This window comes from Lolium perenne, chromosome 1 (genome assembly GCF_019359855.2).
Source record: "Lolium perenne isolate Kyuss_39 chromosome 1, Kyuss_2.0, whole genome shotgun sequence".
Lineage (NCBI taxonomy): Eukaryota > Viridiplantae > Streptophyta > Magnoliopsida > Poales > Poaceae > Lolium > Lolium perenne.
In genome coordinates this window covers 166143017-166157652 of record NC_067244.2, presented here as the reverse complement: position 1 = coordinate 166157652, position 14636 = coordinate 166143017, and the positions used below count along the sequence as shown (strand labels likewise).

The 14636-nt window shown below is 42.3% G+C and overlaps 2 protein-coding genes across 2 annotated transcripts; one reads left to right on the top strand and one right to left on the bottom strand.

Moving 5' to 3' along the window:
* The first annotated feature begins 325 nt into the window (after positions 1–325).
* LOC127302598 (em protein CS41) lies at positions 326–1230 on the top strand. Its single transcript, XM_051333125.2, has 2 exons — positions 326–657; positions 763–1230. Exons 1-2 carry the CDS (start codon positions 540–542, stop codon positions 924–926), a joined length of 282 nt encoding a protein of 93 aa, XP_051189085.1. The 5' UTR covers positions 326–539; the 3' UTR covers positions 927–1230.
* A 527-nt stretch (positions 1231–1757) lies between these two features.
* Positions 1758–7512, bottom strand: LOC127311589 (chlorophyll synthase, chloroplastic). Its single transcript, XM_051342034.2, has 15 exons — positions 7322–7512; positions 7186–7236; positions 6991–7079; positions 6659–6746; positions 6020–6105; positions 5812–5898; positions 4687–4752; positions 4520–4603; positions 4350–4411; positions 3357–3432; positions 3215–3277; positions 3061–3142; positions 2544–2620; positions 2195–2242; positions 1758–2104 (listed from the first exon to the last, which is right to left on the bottom strand). The coding sequence occupies exons 1-15, from the start codon at positions 7431–7433 to the stop codon at positions 2042–2044; spliced, it is 1134 nt and encodes a 377-aa protein (XP_051197994.1). The 5' UTR covers positions 7434–7512; the 3' UTR covers positions 1758–2041.
* Positions 7513–14636: the final 7124 nt, after the last annotated feature.

Here is a 14636-nt window from a genome sequence, read left to right as displayed (position 1 = left end):
CGCGGCTGGAGATGCTCTAATTACCTTTAGGGGACGCGACTAAAACGTGTTTTTCTCTATTTTTTGTCCGCCGTTCCCCAAACGTTATTTGGAGGACGCACCTGGAGATGCTTTTATCCTAGCTCAACGGTTGCTAGCCCGGTCCATTCCCCCTCGACGAACACAAATACAGGAACCGCACGAGCGATGATAGGATCATAGGTGCGCCGACAGGACGACAGTGCCGGACAACGCAGGAGTCCTAGCCTTCCGTAGCTCATCCCAGTCACCCACATACTCTCTGACGTGTCGCCCGCGCAGCGCCTCGCATGACTCGTGTCGTCAATACAAAGGGACACCAGGAGGCGAGGGCGAGGGTGGCGTCCGCGTCGGCGCACACGCGCCGTCTCCTCGCCGCCCGACCCGCCGCCTCGGCGACATATAAAGGCGCGCGTCCGCTGCCTCTTCCGTCACAACACAAGCATCAAGCAATCGCAAGCAGTCTCACGCATACGCACACACCACACGTACGCACGTCCGTTTGCAGTAGGTTGAGAGCGATGGCGTCCAGGCAGCAGGAGAGGTCGGAGCTGGACAGCATGGCCCGCGAGGGGCAGACCGTCGTCCCCGGCGGCACCGGCGGGAAGTCCGTCGAGGCGCAGGAGAAGCTCGCCGAAGGTACGTATACACATACTGCAGATACGTTATGCTATACATAGTGAACCTGCGCCTGGCTAATCGCTGGTACTATCATTGTTTTGTGATACGCATGCATCCGTGCAGGGCGCAGCCGCGGCGGGCAGACCCGCAAGGAACAGCTCGGGGAGGAAGGGTACAGCGAGATGGGGCGCAAGGGCGGCCTGAGCACCAACGACGAGTCCGGCGGCGAGCGCGCCGCCAGGGAGGGCGTCGACATCGACGAGTCCAAGTTCAAGACCAAGTCCTAGATGAAGATGGTCTCCGCGCGCCGCTTAGCTAGCGCGCGGAGCAAGCAAGACGACTGCGCTTAGGTTCGCTGTTAGCTTACCTTGCAGAATAATGTAGGTCAGATCCTGACGGTGTGCGCGCATGTAGGCGATCATATGTAGTGTATGGTCATGCGTGCTTCGTAGCTGTAGAGTGTAGGTACTGATGGTCGGTCAGGTGTCGAAGTGTGTCGTGGGCTCGTGGTGGTCCGCCTCTGCCCCACAGAAGTGTCCCTTGTGTCTGTTGTATCTTTGCATCTTCACTAATGTAGTCGTCGTTGCTGAACTCCGAATTTTAAGTTTTGTCCCCGCTCTTCATTCAGCGACAGCCGACAGCACGCGCTGCCTAGACCAAAACTGAATAGGAGAGGTCAAAATACCAAAACCCATCTAACATGCGACAGAACAGGCCGAAACACGGAAATGTGCTAACGCACTAGCTCCATCCGCACTATGAGACAGCCAACAAGCTACGTCTTCCGATCGTTACACGAGGAACGAAAGTAAGAAACAGATATAGTACGTACCACGGTACCAGAGTTCGTTGCTTGGTACCGTCTCAGCAGGTCTCAGCTTCAGAATGGAAATGCAGGCTTTAGATAGCGTGTGGGTTATCGACGAGTCAACAGGTTCTACCGGTGGCAAGGATATGGCTCTTGCAGCATATGAACGCCTTGCAGACAAACCATTCGCGAAGAGCAGTTCCAAGTAATGCAACGAACTTGCTCACACAATCAATTGTTCTGCAACACTAATTTCGCCCGTATAGCATAATATCTCAGGGTGTTCCTCCAAAACGCAAGGAGAAAGGCATTTATCGAGTGGCACTTTCCATGATGACAAACAGTTTGATCATACAACAGTAATGTTCTGTGTTCAAAATTACGTTACACAGCCACTGATGACATCAAAACAATCTGGCGTCGTGCATCTACGGTCTACCGTATGCGTCGGGGGCATTCCTGATTCTACCCTACCGCCCAATCCAAAAAGCTTATACATATAAGGGTTGCTGCAGCTTTTATTCCACTAACTGTTGTACAAAATGATCTGTCCTTGGACCAAAACATCCCGAGCTTCACTTCAGGTTACATCGGTCAGTGGCTAGTCGCCAGGGCGGTAACCAGCAGGCCGAAGACGAAGAACGGTTGCGCACTCGCCTGCGATAATCACAGTAAGATGGTGGGTATCTGCTGCTTGCATTTTGGAGGAACAAAATGAATAGAGGACGACCACTGAAGCTAACGCACCTGGTACTTGACGTCGTACTTCACCGGGTCCTTCAGGAAGTACTGGAACTGCTCCAGGAAATGAAGGATTAGAATTAGAATGTGCAGAACACTAATATGGTACGCCTAATCTCGAAAAAAAATGTGCAGAACGCAAGTAGGGACAGTTTGCTAGGCAGGAAAGCTCTTCTATAGTTTTCTTGTTTGGGTAGCTATGCAGATAAGGCTGTTGTTCATAGACGTCTGAATGAATCTGAATGACTTGATATATTTAATTTGGTGGCGTGGACAGGGAACTTAAACAATGGAAACATCTGAAATGTAAAACGAAAAATAGTTTCCAAACGTCCAAGTAGATTGACCAGCTTACCTGCAAGATCACCTGGGGAATTGTTAGTCCAAGTAGTGCTAGGGCATAATACAGCTTGCCGGTGCTCAAGAGGTAGGCTGAAAAATGGAGCTTCAAGATCAGGATAATTTTCCAACATAAATTTAGGATAGATAGTGGAATCAACATAAGTTTCCTCTGCTCCCTGATTTATACTGGTAGATATAGTGTTCTTCTCATTCTACCAAATAGTAATGGTTATATGTAGCAAGCTTTAGGTGTAGTTTGCTGACATCTGAGACTTCCTGGTACTGCCATTTTTTTTCTGAAACATATGTTGTGTTATTAAATTTTACAGCAACTTCCGTGCAAAGTTCCTTGAAAGCTTCCACCGTCAGGCTAAACAGAAGTGTGATCTATCTCACAACCGGCTCGTCACATTGTGGTATTTGTAGGTAGTTGCATAAATCCATGGACCACTTAATCATATGTTAAACGACTGATAATTTAATAGTAAGCTTTGAAGGTAGAAACAAAGGAGAAAAAAATGTGTCCATACCTGCAACAGATAATTGAGTGATGTCAATTGCTCCAACACATATCCATTTTGCAGTTTCCATACCAAAAGCAACAGGAAGTGACTACAAAAAAACGTAAAACGATAAGAGAGGTGCTTTGACAATAAACCTATAACAAAGAGAAGATATAGTAACCTGCAGTCCCAGAGTTCGATCCCCCTCGATACTCTTAAAGTCATTTACGATAGCAATCCCGAGCTAGAAAAAAAAAACAGTCAGCAACCATGATGGGCATGCATGATTACAAACAAGGAAACATATCATGAAATATACAAACCCCAGCTATGCTGTACAAGCAAGTTAGGACAACAATATCAGGAGTAAGAGTTCCAAATAACGCCTGGCCAGCCCACCTGCACAAAAGATATGGAAATTTTACGGTACGCCACTGTAGAGTAATTCTAGCCACTGAATTTTATTCTGGAAGTTATCTTCCTACTTATTCCTCAGGTATTTTTTATATCGGTTATACTAAACCCAAAGTCTCGTCAGATTTTTGTATGTCTAGGTTGATTTCTGAAAGGTGCAACTTCAGGTTAGAGAAAAAAGCAGATTGAAGACAGACCCTTTTTAATATTGTTTAACCTAAACTAATTAAGTCCCAAACAGAATTCACACATTCCCAGATGACAGTCAGACACTGCAGCAAGCTTCACATGTACATTCCAGATGGAAAGTAGTAATGGTGGCTGTCTTGAGGCGAATTGGCCACCATGAATCTTTATAAAAAAAATCGCAAAAAAAAATCCTTATCAAAATGTTTCTGTTGGAGCCAAGTGGATTGGCTACTACCTACACCTTGTGACATTTGCTCTGGGAGTCGATAAATGTGAATAACTTTGTTTATCAACCATAACTACCAAGACATTTGAGGTGATGCATGAATTCCTAAGCTTACTTGCCAGGGCTATCATCAACGTTGAAGAACATGGACTCAACCTTGGCCATCATGGACCAGCTCCTGTAACCAAGAGATCTGGCTATGGATTTGCAGGGATGGGTTGTGAGGTTGGGAAGTGGCAGTTGTGATGAGACTGAAGGCAATATGTTACCACTACGGAAAATACACTTCCTTCTACTTTGGTAGTTTATTATGATTAAACCTAATTCCTTTGACCATTAGATAAAAAATAGTCATCCACAAGAATTAGTTGCTACTGGAGTGTTAAAGAGCCCAAAAATATAGATAATTCTTCACATGATTATTGGTGATATCCAATGGAGCATTATTTATCGAACATGAAAAGAAGATCCACATATTTCACCGTACCAGGGCAAGCCAATGTAACTCGCACCAAGAGCAAAATTTCCTATCCATCCATTCTGCTTGAGCTGAAATGTGTAATAATAACATATGAATGTTTCTACCAAATAATTCACGACACGCAGCTATTCCAAAGAACAAGATGTGGAGTGCATAGAGCACAAGTACTCAAGTACCTTCAGAGGTGGTGCTGAATATATGTAAGAAAGCAAGGACCCACCAAGAGCAAGGTAAAAAATAATAGGAAAATCATGCCCTGCCTGAAATGAAGCAAGACCATAAGGAAAAAAGGAGCATATATCCACCGTCTTAGTATTCTGAAGCAAGTCTTCTGGCGACTTACCCATATATCTAACAAAGCACCCAACCCAAGACCTCCTAACAATAACACCCAGATCTGAGTGATAACCTGGATTCAATCAGCATCATTAGCAATATGAATAAAATATTAAATGGCTGACATCAGCCCTCAGAAGAATATCATCAAGAAAACAATTAGGTTTAAAAAATTGCACGGATGTTTGTAGCAATACATACTTCTCAAGAAACAAACTCCTTTGCACAAAAAGGGCCAATTTCGAATAAAAAAATTAAACAGTAACAGCACAACAATAACAAGCAAAGTTGCACAGATTCTAATGTGAATCCACATGATTAAAAAGGAGGTCATTGTTTTTGAAAAAAGAAGGGACAATGCAAGTTATGTAGTTAAACATATAAGATCAGATGATCCATCAATGTTTAAAATGTGGCATTGATAAGTTAGGTAATGAAATAATGACATGAGAAAAAATGCATTGCTTATTACTGGTATAAATTGGACAAATAAAATATAAGTTGTATGCAAAATGTATTACCACTGGATCTTTATTCCAAAGAAACTTACAATGGTATAATCTTTGTGGCAAATAACTCATATTTTGTTAGCCAAATTCACAAAGTTACTCAAAACTCGAAGGGGTGCTTATATATTTGGAAGGAGCAGGTAGACTATTCTACGTTGACTGTTTTGCTTTAAGAAAAGAAATGGAGAAACAATGTGGCATATTTCTTAAAACATAAGAAATCAACAAGTTTGCTTTATGCATCGGAATCAAATTTGCGAAAGGATGAACATACATGTCTAAGTTGTCTGTGTTCGTGCAAACCAAAAATATGTTTGTTTGAAAAAAGCAAGTGTATCAGATATCAAGCTCAATGTTTGCTTATTTTACAATTGAATGCTGGCTTAAAGATGAGCTCAGAGGTACCCTGACCCAATTGAAATTAGATAAGTTCACTAGTTTAAGAAAAGGCAGTAATCAATGATGACAGATACTATGAATGAAATTTTCCAGGAATTAGTTAATTTCTAGTTGCTAAAACAAAATGGGATGACAAGCAAACCTATGAAGTGGTAATCATGAAACTATACAGAACTATAATTACTATTCATGGAATAAATCTCACTTCATATATATTGACATACCTCATTTTCTGATATAGCTCCTGAAGGAATAGGACGGTAAGGCTCATTAATAGCATCAATGTCCCGATCATACCAGTCATTAATTGTCTACAGGCAATAATATTTGAAGCTGACATATTTTTTTAGTACAAATAGTTCTCAACAAAAAAAAATACATGAGGTCGTAATAAGTAAGAATAGAGCAAACGCAATAAACCTAAAAGTAAACCTGTGTGTATCCTGTAAGACATGGACCAGACATTAGCATGCAAACAATAGATTTTGCAACATCTTCAACTGTCCAGTGGAAATTTCCTGAAATATAAAAAGTTCAAAGAAACATAAGCAGTTATGCATTATAGTTGTATTGTACACCAAGAGGAACTACATTCATGAGCAAAGAAGCTGCACTAGTATGGTATTTTCATCCTACACCCTAGTAGTTCTGGGCTTCTGGCGAAAGGGAGAAAGGTATCTTTGAGTTTTCATGTATTGTTGTGCAGCAATTGGGTGAACTTTCCTGTGTAATCAATGAATACTCACTTATTTGATCCAGCCGACTATAACTAATTAAATGTGACCAGGGATGGTGAGAAAAGCTACTGTGGACCTACAGAGCGTAGACAGCATCACTTACCTGCACAACTTTAGTTGCCAGGTCAGTAAATTCTTCCTTGACGCTTGCAGGGATGATGCACACATTTTATACAGTTAACTAGCAAATCTAATGCAGTAACGACATGTCGCAAGTGGAAAAATACAGTTGCCCAATTCCACTCAAGTTGAAGTGGTTATTTCGAGGGTAGAAGTATACGATATTCATGTAACAGGTCGAAGTTATAATAGGCCATAAAGCATAGTAGCATACCAGAGGCAGCTGCTCCACAAAGCACTCCCCAGACAAGTGGAGGCCATGTCACTGGCTTGGTAAGTTGAAGACGGATCTTCCATATGTTCTATACACAATGTCAAAGAGGAGGTTAGGGAGAAATATATCATTTCTAGTTGGTAAACAGAAGTAGTGTATTATACACAAGCAATGCTAACATTTCTAATTAGCAATCCTACTAGGAACATGATGAGTACCGGGCAACATACAGACCTACATTCAAAACATGTCCAACTAACAAACCTCCGATTTGGATTCATAAATATACTGCGATGAGGAACCAGCTCATGTGAACAGATTGAGGAACTCACAGTTTCTTGCTTGGCGCCCTTGATCCCGAGCAACTGGTTGAAGCTCGACCCTGCCGCCGGCGCCTTCTCTGGGACCTTCGGCTTCGTTGCTACCGTGCCCAACCCACAAAAACGAAGCACGCATCAGAAATTTGACAGAAACGGCTAGGAATCAACCACAGAACAAACTGAACTTCATAGGGGACGCGCGCGCACTTTCTTTAGCGTCTGCGTCGGCCGCGCAGACCACCGGGAATGAGCGCCGCCCTGCGAATGGACCTCACATGCATCAGTACAGCACGCGGTTGCATACATACACAATAAATCAATACGCCAGAGAGGGAGAGGGTACGGTTGAGAGCTAGCGAAGGGGGTGGTGAGGACAGGGAGCGGAGAGGAGGGCGGAAGGTGGCGGAAGAGGACGATGTGGCGGCGGCGGCGGCGAGAAGGTGGGAGGTGGCCATGGGGAAGGAGAGAAGAGGAGCCAGCCGCTAGCTGCTTGGAGTGGACTGTGGTCTGTGGGGAATAGGAGGGGAGGATAACGCCGGCACAGTCTCGGGGTTCTTCACTTGCCCGCCCAAGCCTAGGGGCTTTTTTTGATTCAAAGGAATCGCTTGGAATTTTTGTAATATTTGGATCCATAGAAAATTTTCTTATAAATTGTTTGATTCATAGGATTGTAATTCTTTGAAATTCCTACAACTGACTTATGTACAATATGTTTTAGAGGAAATTTTTCCTTCATTCTAACATATTTTAACAATTTCTTTGGATTTCCTGTGCAATCAAACGCTAGTGGATCTAAAATTCTCTAGTTTAGTAAATCCTACAGGACTGGAGAGGACATGACATTCCAATCTTATATTTTTATTTTCTTGTGTTCTAAAAATCCTGCAAATCAAACGAGCCCCACGAAAATAGATTTTCCACGTGAGAAATATTACCAAATACCAATATAAGAGAAAATAACTATTTTGCTTTATAATTCTTGTCATAGTTTTAGTTTAAATTATCATCTGTTTTAAATTAGTTGACGCGGCTTTACTCAGATTTAGTCTAGATACGATATATATTTGAATGTGTTTTAATATTTAGGCTTGCTTATTCTTTAAAAACTGTGTCAACCAATTTAAAACGGAGGCAATAATAAATTTAAATCATGTAACCCTCATAGTACTGAACATATTATTTGTTAGATCTAAGAGAAACTCTCGCCCGATCCTCTAATAGAATTGTTGGTTTAGAAACTATGGGCTAAAAATCCACTTTACTGGACCGGTAAAAAGATTTAGATGTGGCCTAAAGAGGTTAAATTAATGATTGAAAATAATTATGGTTTTGATTTAAATAAATGTGACAGTAAATTAAATGTGATATTGTGATGGCTTATGATGAACAAGTAAACAATTGTGTGATAGTAGCCAATAACAAGATAAATGCATAAGTATAAAAGCATAGGTATACAGATAATCGACACTACAAAAATGTCCCCTATATCCGGCGGATTTTTTGGACGGCATAAATAAACATTGTCTGCAAAAGTTTTTTCTCTGGCGGATGGGCTTTCTCAGCGACAAGATAAGAAGGTGAATATTTTTGTTCCATGACCGAGTCCATACCGATTGACGAGTCCAAAAGTGTGATGTTTTCTACTACATAAGTATACACTTTTTATATCATTACATGCTCTAGCTAGTTTGACTATGTTCCAAGTGCATGATTACAAGTATTGATTTATTTTCATGAGAGAATAGCATAACTAGTAGTTTTATTAGGATTTTATTACTTTTCCGTGTCTTTGGTATGTGTATGTGTTATGAACCTTTATGGACAAAGCACGGGGAATGGAGCCAAAGTGAACTTACCAGATCACAGTACCACCCTTCGTCGGGACAGTTCCATCAAAACCATTAACATTTGTGAAGGCCTGAAGACCATATCTGGTGTGGGCTTTCCCTAGACGAAAAATTGACCTCCTTCAGGCAATAGAAGGAGAGGAAACCCTAGCCGCCTAGGAGGAATCCATCAAGACTTCATTCCAATATTCACCGCCTCCATATCCATCAGCCGCCACACCTCCATCACGGTGGATCCCTGTCGTCGTGAAACCACAAGATCTCCATCAATCTTGAAGAAGGCCACCAAGGAGCCACCACTCAGGCGCGGCCATGCGTCATCGCCGCCTACACCATCACCATGTTCATCACTACCTCCTTGTTATTTCCCCACCATGGTCTCCATGGTGGGTTGTAACATTTCTTGAACCCCTTGATATGATTATTTGAGTATATGTGGATGGTGTTGTGATCTAAAATCCTATAAGTATATGTCTATTCAATGTGTTTTCTATTCATGTTATTATCTTAGTGATTGGAGATGTTTGATCCATTGGTGTAGTTGGATACATCCAACTCTCGAGGTCACACATGATATAGATAGGTATTTTGTTGTGAATCGTATGACAGTCTGGATATCTTATGAGGAGCACATCTTCTCTATGAGAACGGTTGTCCATAGAAATAAATGCCTTTTGTCTTATATCCTAATTACTTGTGGCATACAAGCAAACGGAGTGGAGATTTGAGTTATCTTAAGTGCGCCATGTAACGAGACAATGATACATGAGGGACTGCCAAACATATAGTAAATTGTGACCATAATTGGATACACCATGATGTTTGAGTATTTCATTGCATTAATTCTCTCCCTCTTTTTCAACTCTTTAAGTTTATTTTCAATTTTAGTTTACTTTTACTTGTTCTTTAATTCTTGTTTTGTTATTATTCACAAACTACTTTAAACTATCTGATTGTATTTCCGTATTAACCTATAGAATAGGATAATTCCTTTAATATGGTGTGAACTTGGTTGTATTGACAACACAGTCGCGGGATTGTGCAGTGTCCATTCGGCAAAACTCCCTAGGGATCGATCTTTAAATAAATGCTTGTTACTGTTGAGTATTGAAATAAACCTGCGTTGGTGCATGAAACCCATTCATCAAACTTGGCGCCATTGTCGGGAGTAAATCGCTTGGTCATTATCGTCCAACTCACACATAGTTTATTTCCATTTGTTGCTATTGGTATTACTGTCTTCATTTATATTAAAAGAACAAAAAAGTTATAAAACAAAAGAATCTACAAAACCTTTTCTACTAATCATGTCTCCCAAGATGTCTATTCTAAAATGTACGCAATTTGAAATGGAGGAGAAGGGATGCAAGGAAATCCTATACATGGCTGGTCAAGAAGAAAACGATAAGTACAACGAATAAGAATATATAACTACTAATGAAGCGCATGTATATGACATGTATTATCAACAAATATGTTGTGCTCACACATTATGTTCTTCGTATCAAATAATATGTCTTCAATGTATGTGCGGGCATTTTGGCGTCTTCCTATAGTAATGGTAATAATATTGAAGTTATAGAGTATGTTCGTTATGAAGGTGCCCATGAGCTACTCTAGAAAATTATGATAGTTATAATGAGCAGCGATGATGAATTTTACAAATGGCATAGGAAACCTCCTTGTAATATATTGTTGAGTATTGTCAAGGACATCTTAGTGAGAATGTACTTGTGATAAATATTAAGGAACAATGCAAGGTTGTAGTTCCCGAAAATAAACATTTGCAGGAGTCACAAGATGAAAAAGAGGAGCACAAAGATAAGGTTGAGAAAGAAGGGTATGCTATAAATAATATGCTTATCAATGAGGCATCTCTCTCCAGTAATGATTCTTATTATTCCCAAATGAATGATAATTGTTCTAAGGATGCCTCATGCCTAGATACTAATTTCGAGAGTGTTAATATTGATGAACTAGAGATAGAACCTTGTCAAACTAATATGTAGGACAAGAAGGATGAGCCCATTATCGGGGATGATGGGCTAGAGAAGGAAGACACTTTATCCCATGTCGAGTACTATAAAGCATTCCCCTACGATGGTAGCCAAGGTAGTGGTTTACAAGTTATATGTAAATCCCTTACTCTCTCGTTGCACTTACATTAGGAGGCATACTTACCACGTCGACTGCATCGGTACTTTCTTGAGAGTGAGGACCAATATATCTATGTGATGTGATACGTCTATCTACAATTTTTTATGTTTCATGCTTGTTTTACACCAATTTATATATGTTTTGCTCATGCTTCGTTGCACTTTCATACATTTTCCTGCACTAACCTATTAGCAAGATGCCACAGCGCCAATTCCATGTTTTCTGCTGTTTTGTATTTCAAAAAAGTTGTACATGAAATATTCTCGGAATTGGACGAAACAGAAGCCAAAATCAATATTTTACCATAACGAAGACATAGTCCAGAGGGGGTCGAAGAAAGGCAGCAGGGTGGCCAGACCAGCCCTAGGCGCGTCCTGGCCCTGGCCCACGCATAGGGTGGTGTGGGCCCCCTGGCCTCCACCGCCATCGCCCCTCCGCCTATTTATTCATGATCTTGAGAAAACCCTGAATACCCGAGCCTCCATCCACGAAAAGTTCCGTCGCGGCCGCCATTGCAGACCCTAGCTCGGGAGGGTTCTGAAGCTCTTCCCGGCACCCTGCCGGAGGGGGAAATCATCGCCGGAGGCATCTACATCGCCATGCCTGCCTCCGAAGTGATGCATGAGTAGTTTATCCCTAGACTATGGGTCCATATAGTAGCTAGATGGTTGTCTTCTCCAATTTGTGCCCCGTGTTTAGATATTGTGAGCTGCCCTACATGATCAAGATCATCCTTATGCAATCCTACATGTTGTGTTTGCTAGGATCCAATGAATATTGAATACTATGTTGAGATCGATTATATATTCTTGTCATATGTTATTTGTGATCTTGCATGCTCTCCGTTGCTAGTAGATACTCTGACCAAGTAGATGATTGTGACTCCAAGAGGGGGTATTTATGCTCGATAATAGGTTCATGCCTCTAGTTTTCTGGAAGAGCGACAATAACTTCTAAGATTGTAGATGTGTTGTTGCTACTAGGAAGAAAACAACAATGTTTTATTCAAGGGTAATTCTATTGTTTACTTTATATGCATTGCTTAATGCGACAATCTATTGCTTGCAACTTAATATTGGAAGGGGTTCAGACGATAACCGGAAGGTGGATTATTAGTCATAGAAGCCGTTGGATTACGGTCTATGTATTATGTTGTAATGCCCAAACGAATCTTATAGTAATCATCTTGTCATGTATAGTCGGTATTTTGTCATTGCCCAGCTGTAATTTGTTCACACGGCATGTTATTTATCTTTATGGAGAGACACCTCTAGTGAACTTGTCGTCGTGGTGAACAGACAGATGCCATAGGATGGCTTGAGTTGGGGCCGAATGTGCGCTAGAGGATTCGGGGGAGGGTTTTGGTAACACAGGGATGAATTCCGGAGGGATTACCGGTATCTTTGCTAACGAACTTGGCCTTGGCCAGAGGTTGAAGATGTACAGTACAAGCACTATCTCTTTACCTCGAACCTCTCTTCTGCTCTCAAGGTTAGTTCATCTGCCCTTCAGTTACCCGCGCAAGGGTGTGCCCCCTCTCCTTATATAGGGGAGAGGGTGGATTATAGGGGAAGAAACCCTAATGGCATCTTTGACTAGACAAACTACTTTACAAAGCCACTTTGGCCCAGCTGGCACCGGCCATGAATTTAATCAGGGGGTGGTGACCTCTGCCGGTATCTTTTACGTCATCTTCTGCTTTGGCGCTAGGGCTTCGTTTAAAGCTGAAGCGCTTCGCTCATCCTTGTCCACTAGTTCTTGAGAGAATCTTTGACCGAACTGCTGACGTGTTGCCATGCCGGTACTCCGGTATCTTCTTAGCCTTCTCCGGTATACCCCTCCTGGGATACCGGTATAACTTCACTTAGCCACGAACTTATATTCCTTACCCGGAAGAACCTTTAAACCGGTACAACGGCTGCCTGATCAAGGCTAGTTTGCCATGCCTTTGACATACCGGGGGTCATCCCCCCAACATTAGTCCCCGAAGCTGGTATAGTCCGGCAGATTCTATCCAACGGACCATGCCAGGTTCCCATCGAAACGTACCGGTTTAAACCTTCCGGCGTCTAGTTAAAAACCTTCCGGCGTCTTTGCCGAAACCATCTCATCATACCGAACTCAGCAAAAGCTTTCGGTATCTTTTCCCGGTTTCTTTGCTCCGGTATCTTTCTTCTGTTATCTTTGTCCGCGAGGACCGGCTTCTTACCCTTTGTATCTCAATTTCTCCTCTTGGCATATCTCCGGCTTAGATATCACCGGTTGCCTTTACTCCGGTATACCCCGCTGGTATACCGGATTTTTTCATCCAACACTGTTAAACTAAACCATCATAATCATGTTTATTCTTTAATTTGGTATCTTATTCTTTTATCCGGTATCTTATTTCTTTTACCCGGTATCTTATTTCTTTTCCGGTATCTTTGGTTAGAAACGACCATGTCCGGTATCTTTACCTTTGAGCTTCGGCATCATTTGCCTCAATCTCTTATGTGTGTCGTACTCCGGTATACCCCTCCTGGTATACCGATTTGTTTCAACTTAGCTCCATTCTTACTCAACTTTGAGCATCCGGATTAATCTTTAATCCGGTAAAAAAATGACATCTTGTGACATATTTTCCAGTTTTGGCCTACCGGGGGCCATCCCCTCGACATTAGTCCCCGAAGCTGGTGCGGTCCGGTTGATTCTTCCGACGGGCCACGCCAGGTTCCAATTCCGAATGTACCGGATTAATCATTCCGGTTTCAAGTTAAACTCAGGCGGTGTTTCACCGAACTCAATCCGAATAACCTAACTCATCCGAGCTTTTCCGGCTTCTTTTAGCCGGTTTCTTTTATCAACAAGCCTCCGTCCCCTGAAAATTTTGCATTCTCATAGCATGATATTAACCAATGCCAGTATCGTATGCCTGTTTTCCGATATCTTACCGGTTTAAACATGAAACCGATGTATATATACTCACAGTCCTCGAGATTCGGGTCAAGTGAGAAACACTTGGCGTGAATCTTCCAAAAGCACTTCCTCTTTTGTTGGCATCTTTTTCATACCGGTATACACGGTCCCCGAGTTTCGGGTTAAGCACGCAGTGCTTAGCGCGAAACTCGCCAAAAAACCGGCATAGCCAGTCCCCGAGTTTTGGGTTAAGCACGCAGTACTTGGCGCGAAACTTTCCAAAAAACCGGCATAGCCAGTCCCCTAGTTTCGGGTTAAGTATGCAGTTCTTAGCGCGAAACTCGCCAAAAAACCGGCATAGCCAGTCCCCGAGTTTCGGGTTAAGCACGCAGTACTTGGCGCGAAACTTTCCAAAAAACCGGCATAGCCAGTCCCCGAGTTTCGGGTTAAGCACCCAGTACTTGGCGCGAAACTTTCCAACGGTTAGCTCTTGTTCTCAACTCCTTCTTTTACCGGCATCTTTTTCATGCCGGTTTAGCCTTCTTGGGCGGTTTTTTTTTGCATCTTTCTCATATACCGGTATATAGCCTTCTTGGGCGTTTACCAGAATAGATTTTGCCAGCTTGGGCATGTTTGACACTTTGCCTTCTTGGGCTTTTGTCTCATATACCAGTGTGAAGCAGAAGAACCCGTTGAAGAGACTACTAAAGATACCACCACTGCCGACAACGAACCGGCCACCACTGGCCAAGCTCCAAG

Excerpts from the sequence above, each read along its gene's own strand:
- LOC127302598 (XM_051333125.2), top strand. The coding sequence starts at position 540 with ATGGCGTCCAGGCAGCAGGAGAGGTCGGAGCTGGACAGCATGGCCCGC. Across the intron at positions 658-762 it reads GCAGGAGAAGCTCGCCGAAG|GGCGCAGCCGCGGCGGGCAG; the intron begins GTACGTATACAC and ends GCATCCGTGCAG.
- LOC127311589 (XM_051342034.2), bottom strand. The coding sequence starts at position 7,433 with ATGGCCACCTCCCACCTTCTCGCCGCCGCCGCCGCCACATCGTCCTCT. Across the intron at positions 7,080-7,185 it reads CGACGCAGACGCTAAAGAAA|CAACGAAGCCGAAGGTCCCA; the intron begins GTGCGCGCGCGT and ends TGGGCACGGTAG. Across the intron at positions 2,105-2,194 it reads AGTACGACGTCAAGTACCAG|GCGAGTGCGCAACCGTTCTT; the intron begins GTGCGTTAGCTT and ends TGATTATCGCAG.